Source organism: Rana temporaria, chromosome 6, assembly GCF_905171775.1.
Source record: "Rana temporaria chromosome 6, aRanTem1.1, whole genome shotgun sequence".
In the NCBI taxonomy this organism is placed as follows: Eukaryota; Metazoa; Chordata; class Amphibia; order Anura; family Ranidae; genus Rana; species Rana temporaria.
Window position 1 is genome coordinate 182,704,182 of NC_053494.1, and position 23,308 is coordinate 182,727,489.

The 23,308-nt window shown below is 43.7% G+C and overlaps 1 protein-coding gene across 2 annotated transcripts in view; it reads left to right on the forward strand.

The window, feature by feature from the left end:
• The first annotated feature begins 4,645 nt into the window (after positions 1-4,645).
• ACVR1C (activin A receptor type 1C) overlaps positions 4,646-23,308 on the forward strand; it is a 98,287-nt gene continuing 79,624 nt past the window's right edge. The window contains exon 1 of one of the 2 annotated variants that reach the window (XM_040357928.1): positions 4,646-4,850. In XM_040357928.1, the coding sequence (XP_040213862.1) occupies positions 4,772-4,850 (79 nt within the window). In that variant the 5' untranslated portion in view covers positions 4,646-4,771. The remainder of the gene's footprint in view (positions 4,851-23,308) is intronic. The other variant, XM_040357929.1, reaches the window with a different exon arrangement.

A 23,308-nucleotide genomic window follows, 5' to 3' on the forward strand; every position in this document is an offset into this window, starting at 1 on the left:
CCAGTCTTTTGCAGACTCAAACAGGTTTTCTTCTAAGATTCCCCTGTACAGGCATACCCCACTTTTAAGTACACAATGGGACCAGAGCATGTATGTAAAACGAAAATGTACTTAAAGTGAAACAACACCTTTTTTCACTTCTAGGGTGTAGTGAGGGGTCAGGGGCTGTAGTGGGGGTGTCAGGAGCTGTAGTTGAGGTCTCAGGGGCTGTAGTGGGGGTGTCAGGGGCACACTGGAACAGGGTGGGCTATGCTCTCTGAGTTTCAGCTCCTTCTACCGCGGCTGCAAAATGTCTGTACAGTACTTGTAAGGCACTTACGGGTATGTCCTTACTCGCGAGTGTATGTAAAGTGAGTGTACTTAAAGCGGGGTATGCCTGTATTTGGCTCCATCCATCTTCCCATCAACTCTGACCAGCTTCTCTGTCCCTGCTGAAGAAAAGCATCCCCATAACATGATGCTGCCACCACCATGTTTCACAGTGAGGATGGTGTGTTCGGGGTGATGTGCAGTCTTAGTTTTTTGCCACACGTTTTGCTTTTAGGCCAAAAAGTAAAATTTTGGTCTCATCTGACCAGAGCACCTTCTTCCACATGTTTGCTGTGTCCCCCACATGGCTTCTCACAAACTGCAAACAGGACATCTTATGGCTTTCTTTCAACAATGGCTTTCTTCTTTGTCACTCTTCCATAAAGGCCAGATTTGTGGAGTGCACGACTAATAGTTGTCCTGTGGACAGATTCTCCCACCTGAGCTGTGGATCTCTGCAGCTCCTCCAGAGTTACCATGGGCCTCTTGGCTGCTTCTCTGATTAATGTTCTCCTTGCCCGGCCTGTCAGTTTAGGTGGACGGTCATGTCTAGGTAGGTTTGCAGTTCTGCCATACTCTTTCCATTTTTGGATGATGGATTGAACAGTGCTCCGTGAGATGTTCAAAGCTTGGGATATTTTTTTATAACTTAACCCTGCTTTAAACTTCTCCACAACTTTATCCCTGACCTGTCTGGTGTGTTCCTTGGCCTTCATGATGCTGTTTGTTCACTAAGGTTATTTAACAAACCTCTGAGGGCTTCACAGAACAGCTGTATTTATACTGAGATTACACACATTTACAAATTAGGTGACTTCTGAAGGCAATTGGTTGCACTAGATTTTAGTTAGGGGTAACAGAGTAAAGGGGGCTGAATACAAATGCATGCCACACTTTTCAGATTTATTTGTAAAAAAGTTTGAAAACCTTTTATCATTTTCCTTCCACTTCACAATTATGTGCCACTTTGTGTTGGTCTATCACATAAAATCCCAATAAAATACATTTATGTTTTTGGTTGTAACATGACAAAATGTGGAAAATTTCAAGGGGTATGAATACTTTTTCAATGCACTGTATGCAACTCCCACTGATTACTAATAATTTGACTTATTTTACTCCCACTAATACAAGGGTAAAGAGCAATACATTGGACACGCCTCATCTCTGCACTTTGTACTGTATGTTTTGTATTCCTGACCACTACACTTTGGGCTAGATTCACAAAGAGTTACGCCGGCGTATCAGTAGATACGCCGACGTAACTATGAATCTAAGCCCGTCGTAAGTTTAAGTGTATGCTCAAACTGAGATACACTTAAACCTAGCTAAGATACGGCAGCCTGCGCCGTCGTATCTTAGGGTGCAATTTTTCCGCTGGCCGCTAGGTGGTGCTTCCGTTTATTTTGGCGTAGAATATGTAAATGACTATATACGCCGATTCACGAACGTACGTGCGCCTGTCGCAGTATAGATACGCCATTTCCGTAAGAGGTATGCCGGCGTAAAGATAAAGCTGCCCCCTAGGTGGCCTAGCCAATGTTAAGTATGGCCGTCGTTCCTGTGTCTAAATTTGAAAATTTTACTTTGTTTGCGTAAGTCGTCTGTGAATGGGGCTGGACGTAATTTATGTTCACGTCGAAACCAATACGTCCTTGCGGCGTACTTTGGAGCAATGCACACTGGGATATGTACACGGACGGCGCATGCGCCATTCGTAAAAAACGTCAATCACGTCGGGTCACCAATCATTTACATAAAACACGCCCCCCTCATCCTCATTTGAATTAGGAGCGCTTACGCCGGCCCCATTTACGCTACACAGCCGTAAGTTAGGAGGCAAGTGCTTTGTGAATACAGCACTTGCCTCTCTGACTTAAGGCGGCGTAGCGTAAATACGATACGCTACGCCGCCGTAAAAATGCGCCGATCTACGTGAATCCAGCCCTTTGTATATTATGTTATACTTTACATACCCCTAATTGCGGCACTAAGTATGTTATGTTGTACTTTGTACTTTACATACTTATAACCACTGTATCCTGTATCTCAGGGGTGCCCAACCACATGTGGCCCGCGGAGCCCTCTAATGTGGCCTGCAAACTTCTGCTCTGGGATGGCAGGTTGGCAAGCCCAGATTGCGGGTTCCCGACCTGCCATTCCAGAGAATCAGTGTTCTGAATGGAGTCAGCACTAGAGAAAGCATGCCTGCGAAGGGAGCAGAGCCTCATGAACCGATGCTTCCTATAGCACCGGCTCCTGTCACAGGTGGAGTGATACCAATTGCACTCCTCCTGGGATGGCAACAGCCGGCAATACCTGTATCAAGTGAGATTCCTGGAAGAAAGATTATTATTACTGGTCAGTTTACATTCTAAAATCACAGTGTATATATGTGGCGGTTGGTTGGCAGTCGCCCCCCCCCCCCCCGGGCCAGTCGGTCGGCAGTACTTACCCCATCACCGGCAGCTTCCCCTGCTCTCCGTGGGTCATCACGGCGATGGCTTCCGTTTTCTCCCTCCTCTTCGGTGGCCAATCAGGAGGCTTCTCTTTTCGGCTAATCGGAAAACAGGTCTCACACCATTTCTGATTGGCCGGATTGAGGATCAGTCTTTCAACAACGACAGGCAACAGTAGAATTCTCTGTGAACCGAGCCCACCCTATTTTGAAGCCTATTAGAGCCTCTCTCTAATCAGGTGCTTAAAAAAAAAATGGCCGCTGTAATTCATGCACCCGGTGCCCAGAAAGGGGCCGGAGGAATGAATAGGGGGTGGCTGCAGTGGCCGTGGATAGATTCATGGTATGCATGAATTTATCCATTGCATATATGGGGTGGCGCCCGGGCACCCCTAATGGACGTTGTTTGTTTTAAGATGGCAGCATGGTAGAGAATTCATAGAAGGGGAATTTTGCCATGGTAAAGTTCCCCTTTTACTTCCATGACTGAGTTGGTGACCCAGAAAATGACAAGACTACTACATCAGTATGACAGCCAGAGAACTAGCATTTTAGGAAGTCGCCCTCCATAATTTCGCACTGCTTCTGTGTTTGCTGGAGAGCATTGGAGGATTGTTTGTTTCACTTATTATCAGGAAGGACACTGTAAAGGTTTTTTTTTTTTTTAAACATTGTATTAGTAGCAAAAATAACAATGGGTTAGATTCAGGTAGGGGCGGGCAATGATACGGCGGCGCAGCGTATTGTATTTACGCTACGCCGCCGTAACTTACAGAAGCAAGTGCTGTATTCACAAAGCACTTGCTCCATAAGTTGTGGCGGCGTAGCGTAATTGGGGCTGGCGTAAGCCCGCGTAATTCAAATGTGGAAGGGGGGGCGTGTTTGATGTAAATAATGGATGACCCGACTGTACATATCCCAGTGTGCATTGCTTCCAAGTACGGCGCAACGACGTATTGGTTTCGACGTGAACGTAAATTACGTCCAGCCCTATTCGCGAACGACTTACGCAAACAATGTAAAAAATTCAAATTTCGACGCGGGAACGACGTCCATACTTAACATTGCGTGCGCCTCCTAATAGCAGGAACAACCTTACGCCGAAAAAGCCTAACGTAAACGACGTAAATAAATTGTGCCGGGCGTACGTACGTTTGTGAATCGGCGTATCTAGTTAATTTGCATAATCTACGCCGAAAACAACGGAAGCGCCCCCTAGCGGCCAGCGTAAGAATGCACCCTAAGATACGACGGCGTAAGAGACTTATGCCAGTCGTATCTTAGGCTAATGTCGGCGTATCTAGCTTTCTGAATACAGAAAGTAGATACGCCGGCGCAGCTTTGGAATTACGCGGCGTATCTATGGATACGCCGGCGTAATTTTTTCCTGAATCTACCCCAGTACTATTAATAATAATAATAGCAATATTCAATATAATAATTATAATGGTAGTAATAACAACAGTAGTAGAAATATTGATAATGATAACAAATTATGATAATAATTATAATATTGAGGATAATACTAATAATAATAGTAGTAATAACAATATTAATAATAATAGTGATTATGGTAATAGTAATAATATTGACAATATTAACAACAACAATAATAATAATATAAAAAAATGATGATAGTAGTAATAAGCAAGATAATATTAATGATGATATTTTTTATAATGACAATAATAATGATGGTATAAATGAAGATAATGATGATAGATAGTAGAGTTGTTGTATGTATACTGTATGTTTTCTCTGGTAGGTCTCGGTGGCAGCAGTGACAGCTCCCATGTGACAGGGGACAGTGACAGCTCCCATGTGACAGGGGACAGTGACAGCAGGCGGGGAGGGGTGGGCGGAGTCAGTCCGGCGATGTGATCAGTCCGCTTGGAAGGTGTCGGGATCTCCAGTCCCCGCTGCCCTCCGCTCTGTACTCAGCGATCCGACCACCGCTGGAGGAGCCAGCCGGGGCAGAGCAGAGCCCGCAGATGAGAGTGCACCATGCTGATCGCCGGGCTCCTTCCCCTGCCCCGGGCCACCGCGCTGATCTTACTGCTGGGAGCCGCTACACTGTGCACAGGTACCGGGACCCACCCCCCCCCCTCCCCCATTGTCCTCCGCAACTTTCTAAACTTCCCCCTCCCTTCCTCCTCCGCGTCCTGCACCCAGGCGGACCCCCCAGTGCGGAGCTGGTCCTCCGGGGTCACCCACCTCTGTTATCACTTATATAAACTCCTCTGTACTCACTGTATGTCCTCATCCCTGCACACTGACGCCCCCCCCTCCATACACTCCTATATACTCCTATATACTCTTATACCCTCCTATACCCTTATATTCCCCCCTTTACACTCCTATACCCCCTTATTCACTCCTATATACACTCCTATACCCCGCTATACACTCCTATATACTCCTATATACTCTTATACACTCTTATACCCCTATACACTCCTATATACTCCTATATACTCTTATACCCTAATTTACCCCCCTATACACTCCTATACCCCCTTATTCACTCCTATATACTCCTATACCCCCCCTATACACTCCTATATACTCCTATACCCCCCCTATACCCTCATATACCCCCTATACACTCCTATATGCCCTTATTCACTTCTATATACTCCTATACCCCCCTATACACTCTTATATACTCCTATACCCCCCTATACACTCCTATATACTCCTATACCCCCCTATACACTCCCGTATATTCCTATGCACTCCCGTATATTCCTATACACTCCCATATACTCCTATACACTCCCATATACTCCTATACACTTCTATATACTCTTATACCCTCCTATACCCTATACACTCCTATATACTCTTATACCCTCCTATACCCCTATACACTCCTATACCCCTTATTCACTCCTATACACTCCTATATACCCCCTATACACTCCTATATATTCCTATACACTCCCGTATACTCCTATACACTCCCATATACTTCTATACACTACTATATACTCCTATACTCTCCCATATACTCCTATACACTCCTATACTCTACTATATCCTCCTATACACTCCCATATACTCCTATACACTGTCCGTCTACTATTCTGGGAGTTTCATCCACCTGTATATATCTCTTCTCTCCCTGTCTGTTATATATTCTATGTAATATCTATCTGTGATCACACTTTTCTTTCTATGTTTATCTATCATGATCCTTTTTATCTATCTTTTCCTTTCTCTATCTATATATGATCCTTTTGGCTATCTTTTGATCTATGATCATCTTTTTATCTTTCAAGTTTTATCTATCTATCTATCTATCTATCTATCTATCTATCTATCTATCTATCTATCTATCTATCTATCTATCTATCTATCTATCTATCTATCTATCTATCCATCCATTATGTTTTTCTATCTCTAAGGCTGACCATACATTATACAATTTTCCATTAGATTTACCAAAACCATAAAATATGAGGTCAAACCTTTTTTTTTAAAATACACCTGCAAGAGAAAGGAATTATGAGCTAGTATGCACAGTCAACCAGGCAGGTCCTTCTACTACACAGTTGTAGGTAAATCTAAAGAAAATTGAATAGGAAAGTTGTATAATGTATGACCAGCTTCCGTGTTGTATTATGGTCCATAGTTGTCATTGGACTTCTGAGATATCGTTGTTTGTAAAGGGTTTAAAGGTCACCAGGAAAGTTTCTGTGGAATTGATTTTTCAGAAATGTTGGCGGCTATGCAGATCCATGTAGTAAATTCCTCTTTGAAGTGAACTTTATGAGAACATAAATATGAAGTAGCTTCTAATTTACATGGAATGTGTCCAGCTTGTGAATGGAGACGGGTAGCATGTCAGACTCACTTCATCTGTATAAATGGTTTATGATGAATGGTGATCTGGCAGATCAATGTGTGTCCCCGATCGCTCCAATATAGACACCCCATAACCCCAGTTAGATAGAATTAGTAAACATTCTTAGCTCTCCATAGAAGGAACATGTTTGTCACATAGTGAGTGGATAGAGTTCAATGTAACCTGTTGTGGAGTTCCCAGGCAGTTCATTATCATTTCCACCGTTTTATCCTTTTAAATGGTTCTGAAAGTGAGGAACATTAGATGTACCTTCAACTCTCTATCTGTCCATGCCAGCCCTTTATACCCAGCACATGTTATTGAACGCTCTGTTATCTATCAGCATAGATGTTCTTTGAAATGTTATTTCTATTATGTACTTGGAAGATTGCAGATCACATTCCTGCAATTATATTATACAAAGGAGATTACAGTGTATTTCTGTGGTTATGATACAATATTGCTTTTAAATAGTGTCATGATGCTGGAGATTGCCCTCATCCAGTCTCTCTCTCTCTCTCTCCCCCCTCCCTCCTTCTCTCCCCCCTCTCTCTCTCCCCCCTCTCTCTCTCCCTCCTCTCGTTCTCCTCCTCTCTCCACCCTCTCTCTTTCTCTATCCTTCTCTCCCTCTCCTCTCTCCCCCTCTCTCTCCTCTATTTCTCTCTCCCCTTCTCTTTCCCCCTCTCTCCCCCCCATCTTTTTTTTTATCTCCCTCTCCCCCTCTCTCCTGTCCCCCATCTCTCTCCCCCCTCTATCTCCTTCTCTCTTTCTCTATCCTTCTCTCCCTCTCCTCTCTCCCCCTCTCTTTCTCCCCCCTCTCTCTCTCCCCTTCTCTTTCTCCCTCTCCCCCCCATCGCTCTCTTTCTCTCCCTCTACCCCTCTCTCCTGTCCCCCATCTCTCTCCCCCTCTCTCTTCTGTCCCCCTCTCTCCTGTCCCCCCTATATCTATCTACTTCTCTCTCTTTCTCTCCCTTCTCTTTCTCCCTCTCTCTCTCTCCCTCCCTCTCCCCCCCTCTCTCTCTCTCTCTCTCTCTCTCTCTCCGTCTCTCTCTCCGTCTCTTTCTCTCCATGTCCCTCCCATCTCTCTCCCTCTCTCTCCCCTCACTCTCTCTCTCTCCCTCTCTCTCCTCCCCCTCTCTCTCTTTCTCTCTCCCTGCCCCTCCCCCTCTCTCCCTTTATCTCTCTCCCTCTCTCTCTCCTCTCTCTCCCTCTCTCCCTCCTTTTCTCTCTCACCCTATTTCTTTCTCTCTCTCTCTATTTTTCTCTCTCTTTCTCTATCTGTCTCACTCTCTCACTCTCTCACTCTCTCTCTCACTCCCTCTCTCTCACTCCCTCTGTCACTCTCTCTGTCCCACTCCTTTTCTCTTTTCTCTCTCTCTCACTCTCTCTCCTTTTCTCTCTCTCTCTTTCTCTCTCGCTCCCTCTCTCTGTCTCTCTCTTTTTCTCTCCCTCTCGCTCTCTCTTTCTCTCTGTCTCTCTCATCCACAATATTCAATGGAACTGGAAAGACTGTTTTTTACCAATACAAATGGTCAGAAATGCTTCCCCCTTAAAAACGCATATGAACGAAAACGCTTCTAAATGTGATTTACCGTGTTTAGGCTGTTATGCCTCGTACACATGGCCAGACTTTCTGAGAAAAAAAGTCAGACAGGCCTTTTTTATCGGAAAGTCTGGCTGTGTGTAGCCTCCGTCTGACTTTTTTGTCAGAAGTCCGATGGACCTTAGATAGAGAACCTGTAAGGGGCATTCTTCCCACTGATCACCAATGTAAGGGTCATACTTCCCACAGGCCACCAATGTAAGGGGAATTCTTCCCACTGATCACCAATGTAAAGGGCATTCTTCCCACTGATCACCAATGTAGGGGTCATACTTCCCACAGGCCACCAATGTAAGGGGCATTCTTCCCACTGATCACCAATGTAGGGGTCATACTTCCCACAGGCCACCAATGTAAGGGGAATTCTTCCCACTGATCACCAATGTAAAGGGCATTCTTCCCACTGATCACCAATGTAAGGGGCATTCTTCCCACTGATCACCAATGTAAAGGGCATTCTTCCCACTGATCACCAATGTAAAGGGCATTCTTCCCACTGATCACCAATGTAAGGGACATTCTTCTCACTGACCACCAATGTAAAGGGTATTCTTCCCACTGATCACCAATGTAAAGGGCATTCTTCCCACTGATCACCAATGTAAGGAACATTCTTCCCACTGATCACCAATGTAAGGGACATTCTTCTCACTGACCACCAATGTAAAGGGTATTCTTCCCACTGATCACCAATGTAAAGGGCATTCTTCCCACTGATCACCAATGTAAGGGGAATTCTTCCCACTGATCACCAATGTAAGGGGCATTCTTTCCACTGATTATCAATGTAAGGGTCATACTTCCCACAGGCCACCAATGTAAGGGGCATTCTTCCCACTGATCACCAATCTAAGGAACATTCTTCTCACTGACCACCAATGTAAGGAACATTCTTCCCACTGATCACCAATGTAAAGGGCATTTTTCCCACAGGCCACCAATGTAAGGGTCATTCTTCTCACTGACCACCAATGTAAGGAGCATTCTTCTCACTGACCACCAATGTAAGGGTCATTCTTCCCACTGATCACCAATGTAAGGGTCATTCTTCCCACTGATCACCAATGTAAGGGTCATTCTTCCCACATAACAACAATGAAAGGAACATTCTTCCCACTGACCACCAGTGGAAATAGTGACTTCAATGGCCACCAGTGTGAAGGATCACTACAATTTTTACTTTGTGAATTTCTTTTCTTGCCATCATTAATATTCATTTGATTATTATTATTCTTGAAAAAAAAAAAATTGTCATATATAGCATGGGAGTAAAATACGATAAATATGCCATATTCCTTATTCTTTGTTTTCATTTTATTTCCAAAACTATCCAATGCCCTGGGAGCGGTAGATATAATAATTATAAGCAGAGATTCCTTGAGATCTGAATGTTTTTTCAAAGGTTCCTCTGTGTTAAAAAAAAAAAAAAAAGGTTGATAAAGATTGCATTAGAGGCTGATGTTGCAGATCTCTGAAAATGCCAGTTGCCTGGCTGCCAGGCTGACCTTCTGGCTATCGTACTGTGAATCACTAACCCTGAATATCAATTCTGATTTAGCTTCTGACAAGGCAAATATAATTTTCTGAAAAATTGTCAGCCTATGTCATTCGCTCAGGTAGGGTTTACTTACTAGTTTTCAGCAATGTTGTTCACTGAAAACCTTTTAGGCTTCTACCTTTATAAATAAGGGTAGTGTGTTTGTTTCTTTTTTCTATAACATTGTATAAGATAAGATCCATTAGCTGTCAGTGGAGTGCACCATGTCTTGCTTCATATTTGGATACAATTCTTGATGGGACTAATACATGAAAGTGACATTTTAGTCCTTATTATCAATTTTCTAACCCCCCCCCCCCTTTTTTTCCTCTCCCCCTTCTTGTTTGTTAAATCTCCCTTCTTTAATGCATTCACACTTTCGCATAGTGGGAACAAACATTCCTGTTTGCAATTTGTACGCGATTTTGCATGTTGCAGCGCATTCATTTAAATGGGCTGCTCTATGCACATTTGTCATCTAAAAAGAAGCTCTTGCTCCTTTTTCTGGGACAAGCTTCTCTGCATTAAAGTGGATGTAAACCCTCACATATACCTAGCGAAGTGAACAGCCTCAGATGATACACAGAGATTAAACAAATCTCCCTACTTAAGTTTTACATGTATATCTTCTGTCTTCAGCTTTATATATTCTTTAGAAAGTTCAGATCGTGTTAGGAGATTTTCTGTCCTCTTCATCACTGAGTGTGAAGCCTGGGCATACAGCCAAGATAGCTGATTGGAGGAAAGTTACACCGCCCCTCTCCTCATAGGCAGGGAAAGGCAGAGACTTGCAGAGCTGTCCTGTGACACAGCAAGCTCTCTGCTAATCTATTTATAGCATTACATTTTAGCTTGGTTTTATCACAGTTGACTGAGAACTTGTCAGACGATATCAGGCTGATAACAGAAGAACGGAGCAGGAGAAAGCCATGGTACTTAGTGCTTTAAAGATAGATAAAAAAACACTACAGCTATATGTGTCCAGCTCAAATTTCATGAATCGGGTTTACATCCACTTTAAGGTAAAAACCTTTTAGGTGCAGCTGCCACCCTACTTACCTGAGCTGATCTCAGTCCGGCGCCGCTCTCTCTCCCTCCTTACTGGACTCAGCTCCCGCTGCTGTCAATCAAATCCAGTGACGAGGGAGCAGCAGACGTGTGTGTGTCAATAAACGCACACAGTGCAGCTCAGGATCAAGCCCACATGAGTGGAGCTGCACAATTAATCGTTAAAGAATCAAGATCGCAATTCTACCCCCCTCCCAATCTTAGCATTTTAAAAAACGAAATTCGCAATAGCGCTGGGGCAAAAATACTCCCAAAATGAAATTTACTATAGCTCCCAGACAACAGATAGCACCCAAACCTTTACTCTACTAGAACCTGGAGTATTGCACATGGAAATAATGTTTAGAGCATGATATGATCTCCTAAATGGTACCTAAATATGTGATATATTGTTTAACCACTTCAGCCCTGGAAGAATTTACCCCCTTCCTGCCCTGGTGAAATTTAAGCTTCCGGCACTGCGTCGCTTTAACTGACAATTGCACGGTCGTTCGACGTGGTTACCAAACAAAATTGACGTCCTTTTTTTCCCACAAATAGAGCTTTCTTTTGGTGGTATTTGATCGCCTGTGCGGTTTATATTTTTTGTGCTATAAACAAAAAAAGAGCGTCAATTTTGAAAAAAAAAAAAAAACACAATATTTTTTACTTTGTGCTATTATAAATATCCCAGTTAAAAAAAAAAAAAACTGTTCTCAGTTTAGGCCGATACGTATTCTTCTACATATTTTTGGTAAAAAAAAATCGCGATAAGCGTATTGTGTTCCCAGTAAAGCGGCGGGTGCGTGCCGGCGGCGCGCGTCCCCTAGCGGCTTTAAAAGACGAGGACGTCATATGACGTCCTGTCAGAACAACTAAGCTACTATGCCGCCGTCAATTGACGGTGGCTGGTAGGTAAGTGGTTAAAGATAATCTGCTTTTAAACTGCTTGAAAAAGTGTTATGAACACTGAAATATCTTTTAAAGTCAGAGAAGAGATACATTCCAAATCTCTTTACAACTAGGTGCCAGCACAACTGAGCATACTCAGACATGCAAATTACTCTCGTTTTAACTCCCAAAATATAGTGTATGGGCCAGATTCACAAAAGAGATACGATGGAGTATCTCAGATACACCATCGTATCTCGGATTTTTACTAGTCCTATCTATGCACCTGATTCATAGAATCAGATACGCATAGATAGGGCTGAGATCCGACAGTGTCACACTGTGTTACACTGTCGGATCTTTTTTTAAATTTAAAAATGGCGCCGGGGGCGTTCCCGCTGATTTACGATAAATAATATGTAAATCAGCGAGATACGCAAATTCACGAACGTACGCGGACCCGACGCGGTGTTCTTACGTCGTTTCCGTAGCGCGGTACCCGTCGTATACTTACCCATGCTAAAAGCAGGGGTAAGTATTGTTAAGTATGGCCGTCGTTCCCGCGTCGATTTTGAAATTCCCTACGTCGTTTGCGTACGCCGATTCACGAACACGCGCGTCGCAAGTCCCGCTCACGTCGCAACCACTGACGTCCTATTGACGTCAGTGGGAGCAATGCACGCCGGGAAATTCCCCGGACGACGCATGCGTATTTAAATCGGCGCGGGAGCGCGCCTGATTTAAATATGACACTCCCCTAGCCGCGGAATTTGAATTCCGCTGGGGGAGTTAGGATCCGCCGTCGCAAGTTTGGAGGTAAGTGTTTTGTGAATTTGACACTTTCCTCACAAACTTGCGAGGGCGGATCTTAAAACACATAGGTTACACGGATCTAAAGATCCGCTAACCTTTGTGAATCTGGCCCTTCATATATAGTGAAAATTCGAGTTATGTAGCCCAATGTAGGTTTCAGCAATTGATTCTAATGGTATAATTGCAACTTCGCCAAATAAATACTTTTCATGTTGAGATGAAATGTATCTTTCTCTCAAAGATATTGTCTTTGCAACAATGTTGCTTCTTCGTCTATTTTGTTTTTAAGAATGCTACAATTTGTAATGTTTTCATAAAATATATTTTTCTCTATATCTCTCACTTGTTGCTGTCCATCTCACAAAAATCTTTACCCAAACTCACACAGGTGTCTTTACAAACCACAAACAATACCTTAATTGATGTAAATTTAAAATGAGTCACAATTTTGCGTGTTTTTTATTATTTCCAAATGATCGTAATGGGAGCCCAAAAATGTGATATGTATACTAACATCAGAAATAAAAATGTCATTCCCAAAAATCAGAGGGTAACATCACTATTCTTCACTCACACACCAAGAACCACTAAATATCACCAAATAAATCAAGAAGAATAACTTCTGACTAATGTAATTCCACCACCTATATGTCCATAGAAATCCATGCTTTTTGTGTTGTAAAAGTTTTTTTTTTCACCAGTGATGACATTTTCGATAGGTTTCACATAATGGAACCCCAAGGAATCACATTATAAATCAAGCAAGTGTGGGATGGAAACCAAATCTAGAACTGGGGTGCTTTGGCCCAGATGTGGTATATAAGTCTGGTGTAATCCTGCACACATATTTTAATGTTGTACTGTATGCTGTTGATGAATGACGAATGCGCCTTGTTACCAATTTGTGTGAAACAGCCCTCACAAAGTTGTTCTGGTTTTGGACCCTCCACATTCCCAACAACGTACAAGTTTGATTTGGAGATTTTGGGGATCTTTTTGGCTTTTGTATTCATTTCGACTGTTTTTGCTTATTATAATCCTGCCATTTAACTTTTTAGTGGTTTGGGGTGATGACTTCTGATCACCCAAAAGTTTGTCTTGGTTGTTATGAGCTTATTTTGTATCCCTGCTTTTCTAATGTCATTTGTTTAAAGGAGTTGTAAAGGAAAATGTTTTTTCACCTTAAAGGGGTTTTCCACCTTTTTTTTAAGTTTATTAAAAGTCAGCAGCTACAAAAAGTGTAGCTGCTGGCTTTAAATAAACAGACACTTACCTGCTCCACGGCTCCAGCGACGCGCCGGCCGGGGCTCCGCTCCTCGCCCCCCCTCGCCGGCCAGCGTCTTCATTCTTAGTGTGGGCACCCGGCAGTGACAGCTTTCGGCTTCACGGCCGGGCACCCACTGCGCATGCGCGAGCGGCAGTGCGCATGCGCGAGCGGCGCGGCGCCGTCCGATTGGACAGGCGCTCGCCTACAGGGAGGGGCTGTGAAAAGGCGATTAAGCTAATCGCCTTTCCAGCCCCTCGGCGGAAGGAGGAAGTGGGACAGGAAGTCCCCTTCTCCTGAAGCCCCCACTCCCCCCCCCAAAAAAATTACATGCCAAATGTGGCATGTAAGGGGGCGAGGAGTGGGTTAAGCGGAAGTTCCATTTTTAGGTGAAAAAACATTGGATGCTGCCGCCCCCCCCCCCCCCCCTGAGCCCCCGTTTTACTTACCTGACCGCTCGAAAGTCCCGCGCGGTCCCGATATACTCTTCGCCGCTCAGCCTGGCCGCTGATTGGCTAGAGCGGATGGATTGAGAGCAGCGCAGCCATTGGCTGGCGCTGCTGTCAATCACATCCAGTGACGCGGCACGCCGAGGGGCGGGGCTGAGTGATACAGTGAGCGGCTATGGCCGCTCGCTGTTTCACGGGAGCGTGCCCGCAATTACTCACCACCATGCGAGCTCTCGCATGACTGTGGTCAGTAATTGCGGGGAAGACCAGAGACAGCCGCCGAGGGACCCCAGAAGACGTGGATCTTGGCCACTCTGTGCAAAATGAACTGCACAGTGGAGGTAAGTATAACATGTTTGTTATTTTAAAGGAAAAATCATTTTTCCTTTAGTAACCCTTTAATGTGTCTAATTTTTAGTGTCCTACCCTTAGATTGTAAGCTCTCTTGAGAAGGGCCCTTCTAACTCTATTGTCAAATGCTGGAGCATCATTTCCATGCCTTGTATTTATTTTTTGGCCCAAGTACATTACTGTAACAAATGTTTATACTAATGTTGGAAAAAAAAAAGTTGATTGTTTTTTGCTTTATGTTTGACTTTTGCAGACTCGAAATACATATTTTATAAGTGCAAACTATTCATACCCCTTCAAAGCTGTAATTAATCTAGTTGCATACAAAAGTATTTGGTTGTGCACACATGCTTGTCCTTGATTAGACAGTGTAATGGGGGGGAGGGGAAAGAATTTCTGGGCTCTAAAAATTATTTTGTGGACTATGTAAGCCATGAAATATGTCAACTAAATGTGCACTCTCTCTAAGCAACAAATTAAGAAATAAATACCACAAAAACAATAGTTTAAACAAAATTTGGCATGTGGTTCCCCCAAATCGATACCAGGCCCCATGGGTCTGGTATAGATTTTATGGGGGACTCAATTAATTTTTTTTCAAAAGAATTGGCGTGGAGTCCCCCCCCCCCCCAATCCATATCAGGCCCTTCAGGTCTGGCATAGCTTTTAAGGAGAACTCCACACCAAATTAAAAAAAAATAGGCGGGGGCCCCCCAAAATCCATACCAGACCCTTATCCGAGCATGCAGCCTAGAAGTCAGGATAGGGGCAGACAAGCGAGCCACCCCTCTTGAACCGGTTCAGGCCACATGCTCTCAAAATGCAGGCAGGGGGCTTATCAGAGTCTGGAAGCCACCTTTAACAAGGGGGCCCCCAGATCCCCCCATGTGAATGGGTAGGGGTACATCGTACCTCTCAAGTCACCTGAGTCCAGGTGACAGATGCACCCCATTGGGGTCTGGAGTGCACTGCAAGGTAGTGGACCCTATGGCTACCTGCTGCGGATGGAGCTCTAGGTAATACAGGAGAGAAGGTACTCTGTAGTATCAACAGGGATGACGCTGGAAGCTAGAGCAAGAGATTTCCCAGGGCGTGGAATCTAAGAGTCAGCGGGTGTTCACCAAGGGCCCCTAGTGGTGGGGATGGATTTAGCTGCAGTCTGGCTCCAGGTCGTGACCCCTAGGGCCTCCCAGCTCATCGTAGACTACAAGGAGGTAGAGAGGAAGCAGCAGACTGTGACAACAAAGGATAATCAGGAGATAGCCAGAGGCCGGGGCAACAAACAGGTAAGGGTAGTCAGGAGATAGCCAAAGGTCGGGGTAACAAGCAGGTAAGGATAGTCGAGAACAAGCCAAGATCTCTAACTGGAATCAAACATAGAAGACACTGCTATGCAGCATTGATGAACACTGATGGGCACTAATAGGTGGCACTGATAGGCAGCACTGATGAGGAGGTACTGACAGGCATTACTGATGACCATCTTTGAAGGGCACTGAGAGGCATTACTGATGGACACTTATTGGCATTTTGATGGGCACTGATTGTCACTTTGATGGGCACTGATTGGCGATTTGGGTGGGCACTGACTGGCAGCTGATGGGCACTGGTTAGCATTGTGGTGGGCACCTCTGATGGGGCTGTGCTGATAATCAATGCGCTGATTATCAGTTCACACCCCCCTCTGACAGGAGGGCCGCCGATTGGCTCTCCCTGTCAGCGCAAACCGAGGAAAACCGATTACGACACTTCCTGGTTCATGCTGTGATCAGCTGTCATTGGTCACATGGTAAAGAGACTCCGTCAGTTTGACACACCACACCACAGTCGCCATGCTGTGCGCCCCTGCGGGCCTGTGCTGGCTTGATATCCCATCATATGAGGCACAGTCAGATAACTGAACCACTTCTCGGTCGTCATTTTACTTTAGGCCGGGCGAGAAGTGGGTCATTTCAGTTAATGTAAAGACAATTTTACCTTTCTATGTCACCACAGTTAGCCCCACATATGTACACCAATTTTATCCTTTTCAGTTTTCTGCAGTGTACCACAAATGTTGGTGCTATTTCAGTACATGCCCCAAACATTACAAACATTTTGGCAGGTGCTGCTACTGGCCCCCGTTGGGGGGATAGGTGAAATGGGGGGGGGGGTTGTGGGGTGCTGGGGGGAGTTTCCCATTTTTTGCCCCCTGGGAACTGGGTGACCTTGCATTGTAACAGTGACATATTATTTTGTAAGTCTTTATTTTATTTCTAAACACAAGTTATTATGCTGCTCACTACTGCAACTATCCAACAAGAAACAAATCGTATTATATCAGAGGGGCCTGGCACAATCTGGCTGCCATAACTCTGCTCCGGAGTGTTAAGCTTGGCGTTACAGGTTCAGAAACGGTGTTGTATGTAGTTTTTTGACAAACGGTAATAGATCTTCTCCCAAGACCCCTTCTGAGCATGGATTGGTATTTCCAAGTCTGTGATGTCAGTATTGCATGTATTATTAAGATAGCAGTGTGTCAGAGGCTTTGTGGATCGGGCGAGCTGCACCGGATTAAGCTTGCTGCTGCCCAGTGAACTCTGAGTCCTGGTTTAATCTTCTTACTGGAGAGCGCTTCTAAAAAAAGGTCAGAAAGTAGAGCTGTGAGGATGTGTATGGGAGACGTGTTTATATGGTAACAAAAAAAAAATGTCCAGAATGAAATTTAGCAGCTTATTAATTATAGACGGTGTCATTAGAATGTGTAAAATCCTCTGCAGAAGTGACATTTTTATGATGTAGAATGCAAACATATTCACTACTATTTATCACCTATAAAAACCTTATCTGGTTTGGTTGGTGCTCACAAATTTGTTTTATGATTTGTTAATGGTTGAATCAGTGCAGACGCCCAACCAGCAATTTTTAGAGTAAACTTCTTTTTTTTATTTTCAGACCTCAGCAATTTAAATTAAACATATGATGAAAATGTGCCACATGCTTGTAAGATAAAAAAAGTTATATGCCAATTTTAATTTTATTGCTTAACCACTTCAATACCGGGCTTTAAAACCCACCTCCTTCCCGGGCCTAATCTGGCACTTCTTTCCTACATGTACAAATCATCATTCTTTTGCTAGAAAATTACTCAGAACCCCCAAACATTATATATGTTTTTTTAGCAGACACCCTAGGCCAGTGATGGCGAACCTTGGCACCCCAGATGTTTTGGAACTACATTTCCCATGATGCTCCACTACACTGCAGAGTGCATGAGCATCATGGGAAATGTAGTTCCAAAACATCTGGGGTGCCAAGGTTCGCCATTACTGCCCTAGGCAATAAAATGGCGGTCATTGCAACTTTTTATCTTGCACCGTATTTGCGCAATAATTTTTCAAACGGCTTTTTTTTGTAAAAAAATGGTTTCATAAATTAAAAAATAACAAAACAGTAATGTTAGCCCAATTTTTTGGTAAAATATGAAAGATGAGGTTACGCCGAGTAAATAGATACCTAACATGTCATGCTTTAAAATTGCGTACACTCATGGAATGCCGCCAAACTTCGTTTTTACAGATTACCAAATTAGAGTTACAGAGGAGGTCTAGGGCTAGAATTGTTGCACACGCTCTAACGCATGCGGCGACACCTCACATGTGTGGTTTGAACGACGTTTACATACGTGGGCGGGACTTACATGTGCGTACGCTTCTGAGCGCGAGCTACCGGGGACAGGGGCATTTTAATTTTATTATTATTATTATTTATTTTTTATTTTACTTATTTATTTATTTTTTACACTTTTTTTTTACATTTTTTTTTTTCAATCGCTTTTATTCCTATTACAAGGAATGTAAACATCCCTTGTAATAGGAAATGTGTGTGACAGGTCCTCTTTAAGGAGAGATGCGGGGTCAATAAGACCCCACATCTCTTCTCCAGGCTGGAAAGAATGAGATCGTGAAAAAAAATTCACAGATCTCATTCAAACTAGCCACAATTGCGGTTTGTTTACTTACGGGGACCCGGGCGTGACGTCATCACATCGCGCCCGGGCCTCCGACGGTCATAGAGATGACTGGTGACCATCTGGTCACCAGTCATCTCTATGGTAAACATCCGGCGGACGGCGATCATCTCTCCGGGCCCCCGATGGCACGGGAGAGCCCGGAGAAGCACCGGATGGCGGCGGGAGGGGGGGGGGGGGAACCGCCGCTATAATCATTTTTACTGTGTGCAGGATCGCCACCGCTAAAAAATGATATCTCAATGATACCTCTGGGTGCAGGCATCATTGAGATATCCCCCCGCAAAGCCCAGGACGTCATATGACGTCCACCCGGGATAACAGGTCCCCGTTTTGGACGTCATATGACGGCGTGCGGGTATTAAGTGGTTAAGAATGTAGCAGGCTGGTAGGGTACCATATCTCTCTCTCGCTATATATATATATATATATATATATATATATATATATATATACACTGGCCAAGGAATGCCCAAGGAATGCTTTTTGATACAAAGTATAGCATCGAGTCAATTAAACTCCTGGGATATTTATCTGGTTAGTTAAGTAGCAGAGGGGGTTGTTAATCAGTTTCAGCTGCTTTGGTGTTAATGAAATGAACAACAGGTGCACTAGATGGGCAACAATAAGACGACCTCCAAAACAGGAATGTTTTTTCAGGTGGAGGTCACTGAAATTTATTTCCCCCTACTCATCTTTTCTGACTGTTTTTCACTAGTTTTGCATTTGGCTAGGGTCAGTGTCACTACCGGTAGCATAAGGCAATTCCTGGACCCTATAGAGCAGGGATATGCAATTAGCGGACCTCCAGCTGTTGCAAAACTACAAGTCCCATCGTGCCTCTGCCTCTGGGTGTCATACTTGTGGCTGTCAGAGTCTTGCTATGCCTCATGGGACATGTAGTTCTGCAACAGCTGGAGGTCCGCTAATTGCATATCCCTGCTATAGAGGTTGCACAGGCAGTCCAACTTCTCCAGGACGGCATATCAATACGTGTCATTGCCAGAAGGTTTGCTGTGTCTCTCAGCACAGTATCAAGGGCAGGAGACAGGAAGTTACTGTAGGAGAGCTGGACAGAGCCATAGAAAGTCCTTAACCCACCAGCAGGACCGGTATCTGCTCCTTTGTGCAAGGAGGAACAGGATGAGCACTGCCAGAGCCCTACAAAATGACCTCCAGCAGGCCACTGGTGTGAATGTCTCTGACCAAACAATCAGAAACAGACTTCATGAGGGTGGCCTGAGGGCCCTGTGCTTACTGCCCGACACTGCAGAGCTTAATTGGCATTTGCCATTGAACACCAGAATTGTCAGGTCCGCCACTGGCGCCCTGTGCTTTTCACAGATGAGAGCAGGTTCACCCTGAGCATATGTGACAGACGTGAAAGGGTCTGGAGAAGCCGTGGAGAACATTGTTGGTGGGTCAGTGATGGTCTGGGGAGACATATCCATGGAGGAACGCACAGACCTCTACACAATGGCACCCTGACTGCCATTAGGTATCGAGATGAAATCCTTGGACCCATTGTCAGACCCTATGCTGGTGCAGTGGGTCCTGGGTTCCTCCTGGTGCACAACAATGCCCGGCCTCATGTGGTCCATCCGATGCCACCAGGTTGCACCTCAGTCTGTTCAGGAGCTCAGTGATGCTCTGGTCCAGATCTGGGAGGAAATACCCCAGGACACTATATGTCATCTCATTAGGAGCATGCCCCAACATTGCCAGGCATGCAAACAAGCACGTGGAGCCATACAAACTACTGAGTACCATTTGCTGCATCAAAATATCATTTTTTCACTTAGATTTTTGGGGTGTCTTTGAATTCAGCCCTCTGCAGGTTGATATTTATTATTTCCATCAAACGATGTGGCATCCTTTCATTCCTAACACATTACCCATTCCATATCAGTATGGATATCCAGCATTATATTTTTCCCCATTGAAGTGTTCCTCAAATTGTTTTGAGCAGTATATATACAGTGGAACCTTGGATTACGAGCATAATCTGTTCCAGGAGAATGCTCGTAATCCAAAGTACTCGCATATCAAAGCGAGTTTCCCCATTGAAGTCAATGGAAATAAAAATAATTTGTTACGCATTGACTTCAATGGCATGCAATACCGCATGTGGCCAGAGATGGGGGTGCCAGAGAGCCTCGGAAACAATCGGAAAGGCCTGAGGACAGCTCAAACAAATCAAAGGTGAATTAAATGCCCCCCTTAGTATGGGAAAGCTTCATTCCACCTCCTGAGACTCTCCTATGGTCAATAATGATGCCTATCTCAAGGAAAGCACCAATTGGAAGGCTCATGCAGTGGAAATCAGTAGGAGTCAAGATGTGAAAATAAAATCTGCCTATATCTCTGGACCTCTTGATATGCGATTGGGATTATTTATAAAGAAACTATAAAATACTACACCAGCTCTCTCATACTTCTTGTCCTGGTGACACCTTTTGTCAGGGTGTGACGAGGATTTATCAGGACAGGAAGTGAAGAGAAATTTATTATGTTGGGACACAAACTGCAATAAAAGCCTGACATAAGTTTTAACACTTTATGCAGAATGAAAGCAATAAAAGGTTTTATTTGACGTTCGGCTTTAAAATGATAGTGAAGTTACATATTCAGATTTATGGGGAGCTGTACTATGATGAGGAAATAATCTTATCTTTCAGAAACATATTGTATTTGTACTACATATTCCTTAGAAATGATGCACAATCAGTTTAACGTGGAGTTTCCATCCCAAATTTTTTTTTTCATTATTGTGCTCATTAGACCGAAAAAAGAAAAAACATTTTTTTTTTACTCATCTGGAAATGCCTGTTGCTATGCGGTCCCACGAAATCTGCCTTTGGAATCACCTAGGATTCTGACATCATCTCCCTCTAATGCTCCTGGGAAATGTGTGTCATCATTTGTTGGAATCAGTGAAAGAAATAGTGCTCCAACTTTGGTGTCAGTGGAAGGAATATTGCTCTAGGGGCCGGAGAAAGGCAAGAAAAGGGCCACATCCATCCCATGGGCTGCAGTTTGGAGGCCCCTGGTATAGAGCAAGGGAGGATTATAGTTTTTTTTGTCATCTGTGTCCTATTGGGGAGATTTGCCTTCACTTCCTGTCCCATAGCCAAAACAGGAAGTGAGAAAAAATCCCTACAAATAAAATGAATCCCATTTGAAGACTTCCCCTCTATTTTTGGGACAACCCAAATTGGGATTTTCTTTTACTTTCCCATTGTAACAGTAAAAAGTAAAACATAGAGAAGGTGAATCTCCTTAATGGATGCACAGACAGCAATAAAAACCTAATAGTTGTGCTAAACCATCTCCATGCTGTCCAAAAAAAAAAGAAGTTTATTTACGGTAGTTATAATTTAATTCACTCCTGTTTTCACAATCACATAGATACAGGTACAGTATATGAAGGTTTACCATCTTGCATGTGGCCATGTGTCCATTTCCCCACATCTGAGCAAACATTCATAAACTGTAATCTATTGGAGCCTTGTAACTGTAATATATCTGGCAGGCCTCATACTATGTAAACCTCTAACCTTTAGCCTTGTACTCCAGAAGAGAGCTTTACACAAGCCAATAAACTGCAGTTACTTATCAGCCTGAAACAGCTGCAACTTTTCCATATGTGTCGATTTTGAAATGTATTTTCGCAATTCCATTGTAAACATTATTGAGTTAGAAAAAAGTACATTTTCATCCATTTGCTGAGAGCAATAAACAACTAAAAAACACATATTAGAGTTTGAATTTTTTTTTTTTTTCAATTCTTTTTATTAAAGTTTCGGACATTCACATTAAAAACGTGGTGGTTACAAAATATACAAAAAGTACAAAATTCTAAATGTACAAAACATACAAATATAAAACTACCAAAATACCAGACCACACAGTTGAGGGAGTTTTAAACAAAGTGGTTGTAAAGACTGAAGTTTTTTTATGTTAAAGTGATTGTAAAGTCTAATTTTTTTGTTCTATAAAAAAAATAAACATGTTATACTTACCTGCTCTGTTGCAGTGGATTTGCACAGAGCAGCCCAGATCCTCCTCTTCTCGGGTCTCTCTTCTGTGCTCCTGGCTCCTCCCTCCTGTTGAGTGCCCCCACAGCAAGCAGCTTGCTAGGGGGGCACCCAACCTGAGCTGCAGCTCTGTGTGTCCATTCAGACATGGAGCTGTGGTATGGCCCTGCACAGAAGAGGGACCCGAAAAGAGGAGAATCTGGGCTGCTTTGTGCAAATCCTCTGCAACAGAGGAGGTAAGTATAACATGTTTGGTATTTATACATTTTTTTTAATTTTAATTTTTTATTTTCCATATTTATACTTAATCGCATATTGCTATAATCGCATCTCATTTAAAGTCCCAATCTTCCATTTTTTAACCCTTGCAGGGATGGAGGCCCGTGGCGGTCCAAGTCACGTGCCTCATACAAAGTCCCAACTCCATTTTATATATTTTATATATATATATATATATATATATATATATAGAAACAAAACAAAAAAAAAACGAGACTTTACAATTACTTTACCTACTCTAGGCCTGCCCTATAGCAGTTTTACTGCTATAGGGCAGACCTATAGTCTGCTATAGGGTGGCACCTGCAAATATAGGTGATCCAACTCTTCCAGGTAAGGGGCTCGCATGTGCACCGCCTGCAGCTCACTCCCACTGTATTTACACACAGTGGGAGCCCCGCAGTGATACAGTGG